The sequence below is a fragment of the Bidens hawaiensis genome, unplaced genomic scaffold (assembly GCF_021521415.1).
Source record: "Bidens hawaiensis isolate Kalapana, Puna unplaced genomic scaffold, B.hawaiensis_p1.1 tig00051379_1, whole genome shotgun sequence".
Classification (NCBI taxonomy): domain Eukaryota; kingdom Viridiplantae; phylum Streptophyta; class Magnoliopsida; order Asterales; family Asteraceae; genus Bidens; species Bidens hawaiensis.
In genome coordinates, this window is record NW_027499209.1 from 48,408 (window position 1) to 60,757 (window position 12,350).

General features: G+C 36.2%; 1 protein-coding gene across 1 annotated transcript; it reads right to left on the minus strand.

Moving 5' to 3' along the window:
- Positions 1-10,200: 10,200 nt before the first annotated feature.
- Positions 10,201-12,143, minus strand: LOC143599009 (akuammiline synthase 1-like). The gene has a single exon (XM_077077081.1). The coding sequence runs from the start codon at positions 12,141-12,143 to the stop codon at positions 10,797-10,799; it is 1,347 nt and encodes a 448-aa protein (XP_076933196.1). The 3' UTR covers positions 10,201-10,796.
- Positions 12,144-12,350: the final 207 nt, after the last annotated feature.

Here is a 12,350-nt window from a genome sequence, read left to right on the forward strand (position 1 = left end):
CAAAATACAAGCCGTGTAAGGATTTGGAGAAGTTAATGCAGACAAAATTCAAGATGACCTCGATGGGGGAGATGAACTTCTTCTTAGGGTTGTAGTTTCATCAGTCTAACGCTGTAATTTTTAATCATCAGAGGAAATGTGTGAACGATGTCTTGAGCCGATTCAAGATAACTGCCGGAAAAGTCCCTTCAACTCCTCTTCCCATGGGTCATAACTTGTCACCAGACAAATTGGAGGATACCGTTGATCCTACCTTATACCAAGCTATGATAGGTTCTTTAATGTATCTTACTGCTTCTCATCCTAATATCATGTTTTCTATTTTTTTATGTGCCTGGTACCAGTCGAGTCCCCGAGTGACTCATCTGGAGGCGGTTAGACGTATACTTCACTATATTGTAAACGTTTTCTAGAAATTAAAGGTTATAATATTTTATACTTCACTATCTGAGGCGTAATCCTAACTCCGGGTTATGGTATCCCAAGGATTATAGCTTTGATCTCACTGCGTTTTCCGATTCGGACTATGGAGGATACAAGATCAACTTCAAGTCAACTACGACGGGTTGTCAATTTCTAGGAAGCTGGCTTGTGTTCCTGGTAGTGTAAGAAGCAGACAACGGTCTCCACTTCAACTGCAGAAGCAGAGTACGTGGCAGCCTCAAGTTGATGTTCACAGGTTCTTTGGATCCAGCAACACTTGCGAGATTATGGTTTTAAGTTTCTTACTACTCCCGTATATATTGATAACTCAGCTGCTATTTGTATCACGAAGAACACCGTGCACCACTCTAAGACGAAGCATATCGGTATTAGATATCATTTTAGCCGCGATTGATTTGAAAAGACATTAATCGATCTAGAGAAGGTGCACACGGATTTTCAGAAAGCTGGTATGTTTACCAAAACTTTTGATAAAACAAGCTTTAACTTTTTGCTTGGTTTAAACGGATTGAAAACTCTTTCTGATATCCTTAAACTCGGATAATCAATTTTTATTTGTATAGTTTTTATTATGTTTCGGTTATTTTGGTTTTGGGGGAGAAAAAAGGAAAAATACAAAAATATTATGCTTTTTGTTTGTACAGACAAAAACTAAAAACATTCAAATATTTCAAAAATACAAAAAGATAAAAAAAAATTGTTCCTCAAAAATGAGTTTTGAAGCAAAAGGAGAAGATGATAGTACATTGATCATCTAGTGCCAAATCTAGTAAGAAATAAGCTTAAAAGACTGTGTGCTTAACTGCATTGGTGCACTGGTAGGTCTTAAACAAACAATTGGAGTAAAGTATATGATATAAACATAAGAATTACCAAATTTGAAAGAGGTGTTAGTCTCTTCCAAAAGTCTCGTTAATGAAGGCAGAAATGTAATAGTCTGTCATACTCAAGCCTTATGTCTGTTTGATCACCAAAAACAAAAATTCTATATAAAATGCATCTAGTTTATGGTTAACACTTCAACGGTGTATGGTCTTATGGCCTCATATCCTGTATTGAAAGGATGCTTACGGTTTCTGGACACTATGAATGTTTATGCAATTTATTATCTGGATATTCATCATCTGAATATTTCAAAAGCTTTTAGAGCAAACCCTAAGTCAATAAACTTGATCACTGTTGTACTTCGTACAAATTCATTACTGACTTGATCAAAATCCATTGTGAGTAATACATTGTTCCCCCCTTGTGTGAGTCTTAATACCAGTAAGAAACAGATCCCAGTGGATACAATGTCTGTAAGCCTACGTATGAACTCGTGCATACTCATTCACAGTAAAGGAAGCTTGGTGTATTGCTTGATAACAGGGTATACCTTGTAGTGGGGATTATGAACTTAGATTGTTCAAATAATTATAAATCATATATTTTGATTTTCAGGCATAATGGTTTAAGTCAACTTGGGGTGAAATGATAAAAGTTAAATTAAGCCTGAAATGAGATTAGAGGCTAATAGTTTCTGATATTTTGTGCTTTTATTAAAACTAAATCATATCACAAAAATACTTGAAAGTTTGTTATAAGATTTAAGTGGAGAACACTATCAATGACCGACTTAACGCCAATCACAATAACGCCAAAACATAAAATTGAGATGGAGGGGTGATTTGATCAATATGATTCTCTACTCAACTCACAAAAATATGTACTGCTTTCATATAATAGGTTTCATATTTGTCTTAGTTATATATGGTTTTAATTCGAAAATTTACAAAATCCAAAAATATTGCCTTTTTATTTTGATTTCTGCTTTATTTTTGATTTCCGAGCTAAAAGGGAAAACATTGAAAAAGAAAAATACCAAAAAGAATTTCCCACATATTTATTTAATTATTTTAAGTTAATTGGTTTTACGTTAATTCGTTTAACTTATGTGTTTTGCACAAAAAACAAGTTAAGGTATTGCGTTTTACCCGAGTGGTAAACATCTTAAGGTAAAGTTCATCGAGACACGGGTTTTGATGCATAAAATTTTAAATTTTAATAGGTTATTTAATACCCATTCGTTACAATGAGTGTAACGAATGGAACTCATTCGCTATCATTATTGATAACGAATGAAGGTCATTCGTATTTTAAAAGACTAACAAATGTACTCATTCGTTGAACCTATTCTCTTCCACTACACCTGATAACGTATGACCTCATTCTTCTTTGATAAGAATAACGAATGAAGAATGAATCTTTGACGTTTCGTTATGGTTTTTAACTTATTATTGATTCGTTAATATTGGTTAACGAATGCGGGCCATTCGTTAATTTTGAATTAACGAATGAGTTGATTCGTTTGTCTAGGTTTGCATGCAGATATAAAATATATAAAGAATAGTAGGTTAACGAATCATTCATTCGTTCACCTCGATTATTACATTTACCTAAGAGAACTCTTGCAAAATTTTTCAAGAATTTTCGAACATCATAAAACTCAGTTTCGTTCATTGATTTTGATTCCTAAGGTATAGACGATCCTACGTCAAAATTAATAAACTTTGGATAGGTTAATTAGATGATTCTTTCACCGGGTTTATGTATTAATCAAACACATCAGTGAAAAATGGTGTATGTCTTATTGATTGTTTTGGGTGGTTAAACGATGCCATTACGATTCCTTTGATGTAAACTTTGTATCGATTCATCGTTGTATTGGGTTTAATTAATTATCAGTAAGCATGTTGACTGATATGTTCAAATTAATTTTGACTTTGATGATTGGGGTCAATTATTGGTGTAATTCGTTATAGACAACGAATTGATACTCATTCGTGTCTACAGTTGACGAATGAACCCATTCGTTGTACTCATATAATGAATTGACATATTCTGGTGTGATTTTGTAACGAATCAGTCCATTCGTTCGTAACCTTTCGTTATTCACTCATTCGTTCTTGAAAAAATAACGAATCAGTCCATTCGTTATAACGAATGACACCATTCGTCATAGAGAATGACCCTTTTAAACAGATTTCAATTTTACTAAGTATATAATGAAAAATTGATTTTAATTATCTTCAAGTTCAGTTTAACTAATATTCGGGTTTTGTGATTACAGCAATGGCAGAAGAAATTATACCCAATGCTCTGGCAACACATAATCCTATTGTTTAAGAGGATCCTATTGTACAAGTTTCCGAACCTCATGTTGCCGAACCTGAAGCTGCTGATGTTCAAGCCCCACAACAACAAGAAGCACCGGCTATTCCTAATCTCGCTTATGACAAGAAGCACTATATTTATGTGTTCTTACTGGAAAACTTTCCTGATCAAGCTATGTTTGGAGACATAATAACATTTTTACGTCGATCTCGGATTAATTATGTTATATCCAATAATGTCCCAGTACATTTTAGTGTGATCTGTCCGTTCTATGATACAACTTGATATGTAGAAGCTGAGAACCACATTGTTGATGAGGTAAAGGATAAGACTATCACTATTACTCCTGGTGTGATACATCGGGTTCTCAAATTTGTTGATAGTATGGATAATCCATGTGAGTTTGATCGGACGTTGATTCGTGGGATTATTTCATAGATTATTTTATACAGGTGACCTGGACCGTTCCTAGTACAACAAGGCCTACTTGTGCGAACAGTACAAGTACTTGTTACATGTTCTTATTCACTGCCTTGGGGGACGTAAAGGTGGTTTTGATGAATGCATAATCATGCTGCAATCGGCATTCGTCGCTCTAATATTGAATAAACCGTTCAATTTCCCTAAGCTTATTTTCTATCATCTCAAGGAGAACTGCTTGGTCAAGCTTCATAGGATCAAGTTTCTTATGTATCCGCGCTTTCTCTGCTGATTATTCAATACTTGATTCCTGATCTCGAGATTGATCAAACCTTGATTGACGACGTGCTAGTTTTGAAACATATGACAGCTGGCACGATGAAACGCATGAAAACATATCGTAATTAGACGGTTGAGAATAGAACGAGGATTAAATGTTTAACTGGTCATCTGGTGAATGTACTTCTAATGAACGTTGGATCCACGATGATCCGGATTCCGTACGAGAAGAGGGACCAGGTGTTAATGATGATGGTGATGACGATTATGGTGGAGACTATGGAAACGGGGGAGATAGAAGACGGGTTGAAGTTTAGGTAGCGAGTTCTGAAGTTGCCCAACATAAACGAAAAGGTAAAGCGGTGATTCAAGAACAACCGTCAATCTGTTGAGTTCGAAGAGGTACTGGTGTAAAAATTGGTTCACAAATCCCGAGGTCATATACTCAACGAATGCTGGTGGTGTCGCCAATTGTTAGCACCCAGGTTATTTCTATTACGATGACAGCATTGACTGATTCGAGTTTTGCTTCGATTCCACAATCGTTGTTATCTCCGATGCCAAAATCTCCTGTTACATCGATGGTGACCTCTTCAGCTACTACAACGATGTCGATGCAGCCTCCGGCTTTATCATTTATGAGGTTTACTCGTCCGCATGGTCCGGTGCGGCCTGTACCTCCTACTTTTCACACATTTCCGCTTGCTCAATAGATGGAAATGTTACTTAGTTTCATTCATCTTTATGAGAATTAGATGGTAGTCGATCGTCAACAACAAGATCAAATGTTAATGAATCAACGACAGTTGATGAGCTACATCTCCTACTGCCAAAAGGAGACTAAGGATCTTGGTGAGCTTGTTACAGCTCAAGAGGAGAAGATAAAGGATCAGGAGGAACTCATTCTTCAGTTAACATGTAAAGATGATGCTTTGAAGAAATTGAAGAATGATGATGAAGACAAAGATCCTGATGTGGCTGGTTCTGGTGGTCTTGAGCCAAAACAAGCTCAAGGTTCGTCTCCTGCAGGTACTAGTGGTGTTGGTGCTGGTGATGATCGACAAATTGTAGTCTATCAAGACACTACCAATGTCACTCCTATAGAGTCGATCAAAGCCAACACGATATTATTTATGGATTACGAGAAGGGGATCGTGATGAGCCCTATTAATGCTGATGAGATCGAGGAGGGTGAGTTTGTGGACTTTCCCTGTCTCGTGATCAAATTTCTTTATTATTGGGGTTTAATGATGAAGAGTTTGATGCTTTAGAAGCAGAGGAGGACGTAGAGGTTATTAATGAGGAGAGAGTTGAAGCTGATACGAGTATTCCACCTGGGGATACGTCATTTAATTATGAGCATATTGATATTGAAGATGTGACGACATAAGAATATCATGATCTTTACACGCGTTCAAATGTTGATTAGGGTATTCCATTATTCACTGATGAACACGTTAAAGATGCCGAAGAACATTTGGTGAAGACAACAAAGAAGAAGAGTAAAGTATCTGACAAGGGATCAAGGTCAATGGATCATGATGCTGAAGTATGGTTTGGGACCGATAACAAATCCCAATCATCTAAGATAATTGAAGCGTATCGTTATGTTGATAAAAAGAACTAGATGGATGTCAGTGCACGTTCAAAGGCAAACCAGAAGGCGAAATTCAAAGCCGTGACAACAGTCAAAGGTGATATAGTTTCTTGGCTATACAACTCGGATTTGAGGGTTTGAATAATTAAATTGGAGAACGGCGTTCAGTATTTTCAATATATTACTGATGTTCTCTAATTGTTGAGGTGGGACGTGTGGACTCTTGCCAATCAGCTGTTCATCAACCGTGGTGGAAGTCAACTAGCAAGATGGTTTCACCAACATCTGCTCTTTGAGGTCAACCACGGGTTTATATTTATCAGACCACAGGTACCAACCAGGAAATACATTGATGAGATTGATACGCAAACTGTTTGGAGGAAGCTCGTATTGAAGTTTAAGCCACCAAAAACGATGAAACGAGTGCATGTAAAGACGTTTCCACAAAGCCTTTACAAGACATTCAACAGGTGGTATTACGACAATCGAACGGGCAAAGCGGTGATCGTTTTGGGAACAGGTTTGAAGACGGAGTTCGTTTGTGCGATTGATCCTTTGTGGCTAGTTAACTTATCCGAGACCGACAACGAAGTATTGTTCCGGAACGAGATTCTTTTTGCCAACATTGAAGATTATACCGCATTATGCAATTCCAACGCGTTGTTCGTGTTTGTCACGCGTTTGGGGTTCATAGTTGTGCTGAATATAAGACAAAGTAGTTTAAATAAAGTAAACACAAAGAGCACGAGACGATGGGGAGTTTGTTAGTGCATGGTTTTGGTCGTCTCGAGTATTTGTAACTTATGTAATTTATTATTATTATTTTAATGTAAGGGCATTGTTGTAATTACCAGTCACATTCGTTAGTTTATGTATGCTCATTCGTTAAGTATGTTTAACGAATGAGGCTATAAGTTATTGTTCGTGTCCATTCATTAAGGATGTTTAACGAATGAACCTAAATCGTTACTATTTTGTAGCAATTCGTCATGTAATGTTGACGAATGGGGTATAGTGAATGAGTTATTCGCTATACTCATTATATTACTTATTGTAATGAAGAAGAATGAGGCTATACGTTACACGATGTGTAACAAATGGCACAAGTGTTTAAGTGTTTATTTTCTCAAGCTGCTACTCTGCCAAATTTGCTACTCAACACTACGTTCACCTTAATCTATTACCTAATTACCTACACATATCATATAACTAGATCCTTTAGTCAATCGATATGAATTGATTAAACGTATTGAAGCTCTAAGCGTTATCAGTATTCTATCATATTTTAAGAGCCTTGATTTTGTGTTTGATATTCACTTGTTAGACGATATTTTAGGCCTCACAAATTCTTTATCAAAGCATCTTTAAAAAAATGAGTCAAGACTTGTTAGAAACATCTAAGTTGATAAGCGGGACAAACCTAGCTAATTAAGACAAAACGGGCTTGAAAAGATGTTGGATAGGGTAACATTTTTTTGTGAAAAAAAAAAATATGTAAGATGTTAAATATGACGAAATTTATGGTAATCCAAGAAACCGAAAGAATGTCATTACTAACCGACATCATTTTAAGGTTGAAGTTTTTAATACGGTTTTGGACATGCCAATTCAAGAACTTGGAAATAGATTTAGTGAGGTATTAACTAGTTTGATAGAAAATATTTCTAGTTTTAATCCTTGTGACTCGTTTTCTAGGTTTGAAATATCTAAGATAGTGGCATTTTCGGAGATGTATCCAAATGATTTTAGTAAGAAGAAAGAGGATGTATTTTGGGTGATCTTACGACATTTTATCACACTTTAAAGGAAGATAGTAAATTTGCAAAATTGGGTGGAATGTGTGACCTTTCTCGTGTAATGGTGGAAATCGGAAAACACGCCACTTTTCCTTTGGTTTATCGAATATTAAAGCTACTATTGGTTCTACTGGTTGCAATCGAAACCGTTGAAAGATGTTTTTCCAAAATGAAGCTTATCAAGACAGACTTATGCAATTGAATGGGTGATGAGTACTTGAACAATACTTTAATTTGTGTGGTCAAAAGAGAAACTCTTGATAAAGTAAAAGAAGAGGATGTAATGGCTCGATTTCAAGGAATCAAAAACCGTAGAGGAGAAGTTTGCAGCCCATGTGTTTAAATGCCTTTATAATTGTGTTTCTATTTTTTTAGTTTATATTGTATGAAATACGGTAAAAAAAATATTTTTGAACGTTACCCCTGACATTTTGTTTTAGATTCGTCCTTGTTTGACCACATCCTCTATCCTACAAATCACACTCTTTTATCCACGTCACAGTCTTATCCTAAAAACACCCTAAGACCATCACCAATAGAGGTGATTTTTAGGATAAAGAATGAGGCTAAGGTGGCACATGGCCCCCACTTCCCTCTCTCTTTAATCTCTCTCTCTCTCCTTCCTCTTACTTTACTGGCCGTTTTTACTTTTTAGTACGTTCTTCCCAAGAATTTTACTCATCATATCTCCCTTTCAACTCACATTCTCTCTCTTCCAAGAATTTCTAAATATCTCCTATTGGTTATGGTCTGAGAATGCCTTTAAGTGTGAATACAATAACTTACATAACTAAAACACTAGTACAATAAAGTATGTATACAGGCCTGGCCCATGGGGAGGGCAGGGAGGGCTCAAGACCCAGGCCCACTCCTATATAAGGCCCATAGATTTTTGTATGTTTATGTATTTCTGCTATTTATATAAGTAACTTCAGCAATTAATAAAACTGGGTATCTGGTCTAGTGGCTATATGTGAGTTTCTTAAGTTTGGAAAATTCTTGTTGCCTGAGTTCGAAACCCATTTTAAGCATTTCTAAGCTTTTATTTTTATTAAGAGTAGCTTTTTTCTAAGCTTTTATTTTATTAATTTAAGGAAATTATTTTGTAGGTTTACTTCCCGTACTCATAATGAACATGTCTAATACCGATCGAATTCGTGTTAACTCCTCGCCACAATGTCCGTGTTCTTTTATTTATTTTTTATTTCTAAATATGTTGATTTGACAAAATTAGTTTTTGGGTTTAGTTTGGGTACCATAACAAACGTGGCCGATAACGCCAAATCTGCGTCAACTCGTTGCTGCAACACCTATATTTTACCGATCGAATAAACGTTGTTATTAATATGTTATGTTTTCGTATCATATTATATTTTTTGAGTTTGTTATTTTAGTGCCTTTTAGTTTTTATGTCCCAGGCCTTTCTTATTTTTTTATTCTCGGAGACGGCCCTGTATGTATACTATAGTTACATGAATCATGCATATTATAACCAAAGCATTATTATTGATAAATAACTGTGCGAAGCTAAAAGCTTTACTACCAAAAATCTAACAAAATGTCGTGGATAGATCTCATTGCATATGTTTATTATTTACAAATAAACAAATTCAGTTAAATTTGGCAAAACGAAAGCAATTCCTTGTCATTCTGAAATATTCCCATGTCTTGTGTTTCTAAAGTCACCCGTGCTACAATACTATCTCCATTTGAAGTATTCATCAACACACACATGGTCCTGTCCGAAGATCCAAACGTTACATTTGAATCTGTAGCAGCAACCCAGAAGGTGTGCAGGCACACAGGGCCTTGGAGGCCATTATTGTTAGTTTTATGTATATATAAGAAATAAGCAAACCAGATGATTTCTAAAGTTTATATGGATCACATGGCAGATTAATTGTTTTCATTTCCAAAGGTGTTGGGTTTGATTCCTCGAGTGAGGCTTTTTTTTTTTTTTGGTTTAAGAATCATTGTAAGACTTTAGTTTTATTTAACCATTCTTTCAATTCCAAAAGTGAGGGTTCGATTCCTAGAGTAAGGTGGTTTTTTTAATTTTGTTGTTGTTTTTGTTTTTTTTGTTTAAGCATACTTTTAAGGCTTTATTTTTGTTTAAGCATACACTCTTTTATTTAAGTATACCGAACCAAAACCGGTATCGTACCGGTAACGAACAGAACATTTTGGTACCGGTAGCAAGTATTTTAATTATAGGGATCGGTGCCGGTCGGTACCGGTACCATTTTGGTACATATGAAGTAGTTGATCATTGTTGGAAGACATCTTGGAAAACCGATTGGTTCATAAACAGAGTTCGCAAAAAGATAATGTTCGCAAATGGTATGGATTCACAAATTGACTAGAGTTAGCAATATTTGATATGCAAATGTGAACTTCTAAGATTTTGAATGCAAGCTCTAATGCGAAAGCGAAGCTTTGAGATTCGTGAATGCGAAGCCTAATGAAACTGAGATTGAGAGGCTTTAGATCTGTAAAATGAGAAGCAACTCAAAACTCGGAAAAGTCATTAGATTTCTGTAGTATTCTATGTCTAGGCTCTAAATCACTATAACTTGCTACAAAAAGCTAAGTAAAAATGCGAGCTTTAACTGAAAAACTACTATTTGCAAACTAGACATGTTGATGACGATGAACAATCCAAAATCGAACTTTCTGAAAAATGAACTCAGATGATTTGAATGGTAACTAAGATGGATCTAAGCTCCAAAACGCCAAAAACCACAATCAAAATCCGAAATAAGATTTGAACATCTCAAAAGGTTGAGCCAAAGCTCTTATACCAATTGTAAGTCCCAGATTCGATGGATCTAGCAATATATTCGGATCATCCGTGCAATGAGAGTGTGAAATACAAACACCACACTCGGATCTCGAATAGTGGTACAAGAAATATAGAAACGAGAGTCAAACGTAAAACTGTAAAGATAAGATTATTCAAAAAAAAATCTAGGGGGGGCTATAATGTGTCAAGCCTATTTATAGCTCAAGCCCCATGGCTAAATGGGCCGGCCGAAGGTCTAGTACAAGCTAAATACAACAATTCAGCAAACCGACAAACGTTAAATGTTCTATCTATTACATAAGCCTTAGATTTTAGCCCTATAAATTTGGCAAAAAGAAAGCAATTCCTTGTCATTCTGAAATACTTCCATGTCTTGCGTTTTTAGATTCACCCGTGCTACAATACCATCTCCATTTGGAGTATCCATCAATACACAACTAGTCCTAGCGGAAGATGCTAATGGTACACTTGCAACTATTGGCTTTCCCCATCCGAAATCAATTTTATAATACGGAAGCCCACAGATGCTCGAATACCAATAGGACCTGTTGAGAAAAGTTTCGAAATCTTCCTTTCCTAAACTTGACAAAAACAAATTATAGTTTTGAGAAGCCTGTTGCAGACTCGGAACTTGATCATGTTCCTTATTTGCTTCTTGTATAGCTGAAACCACCGTACTTAATGAAGTTTCACTTTTATGCCGGGTCATGACCGACATACATATGACAAAATTTCCAACCGTAGTTTGGGGCAGCCTTGGGACAAATTTATAGCGCAGATTAACTGGAATAAATAAGAAAGACGGCTTAAAAGGAGATGATCTTGAAGTCGTTGCCTCCACTGCGGTTTTGTAAATTAGAGAAGTCAATACTTGGGCCCGTGTAGGATTATTAATAGATCCAGCTTTGGTCATCGTGAGGACCTTATTCTTGAGGTAATTTAACTTTGAGTTGGGGAACACGAATTTTCGGGTGACACGGTTGGCAATACTTGGATTCAAAATTGCAGTGTCATGAGGAAGAGAATCGGTAGTTGAAGGGGACTGAATAAAATGAGGGTTAAGTGCCAGTACTTCTTTGTGATTAGTGGAACCATAACGTGCAACTGAAGCCCAATATCTAGCGAAATAGATAAGAGTACAGGCATCACCTAGTCTGTGTGATATAGACAATGCTACAACAATTCCTCCACAGGCAAAGTGATTAACTTGAACCCCTACAAGACCGGTGCTTTGAGGAGAATTTTGCCACACCATGCCATCCGCAAAAAGTTGGCCAACAGTGGCATCTTCCTCACTTATTTGTAGGCCCTTGTCCAGATGGCAATCGTGTTTGGCTTCAACAAACACAGCTCCCTCATCGTTACAGTCAACATAAGGTGTTACTGGAGTGTTTAACCTGCCCGAAAATGGATAGTATCGTGTTAGGCTATGTGACAATGCTTTCTTTATCTCCCGGGCTTTTTCATTTGCGGTTAAACTGCAATTTTCATTGTTTGGGTAGAAAAGAATTAGTGGCATATAGATGTGTGGGATGCCTTGATCAAGTTGGGAAAGGTTATAAGTCCGGAGATGAGACGGTGTTGGAGATGAGGGTTTGATTATTTCTCGAGAAATAATGGTGTGAAGTTGCCTTCTTTCGTTCCTAATCATCATCATTAACTTTTAACGAAGTGATTTTATTGTTGTTAGTCTTGTAGTTGTAAATAATATGCATGTGTATGTATATACATATACCGGTCTCCAGAGTGCCACCTCCATACCTAAAAGTTTGCAATTTTATATGTCAAATTGCAGTATGTTAATTCGTAAGGTTCTTGGGCAGGTTTTTAGGATAGATATTAAAATTGGTCATGGGAC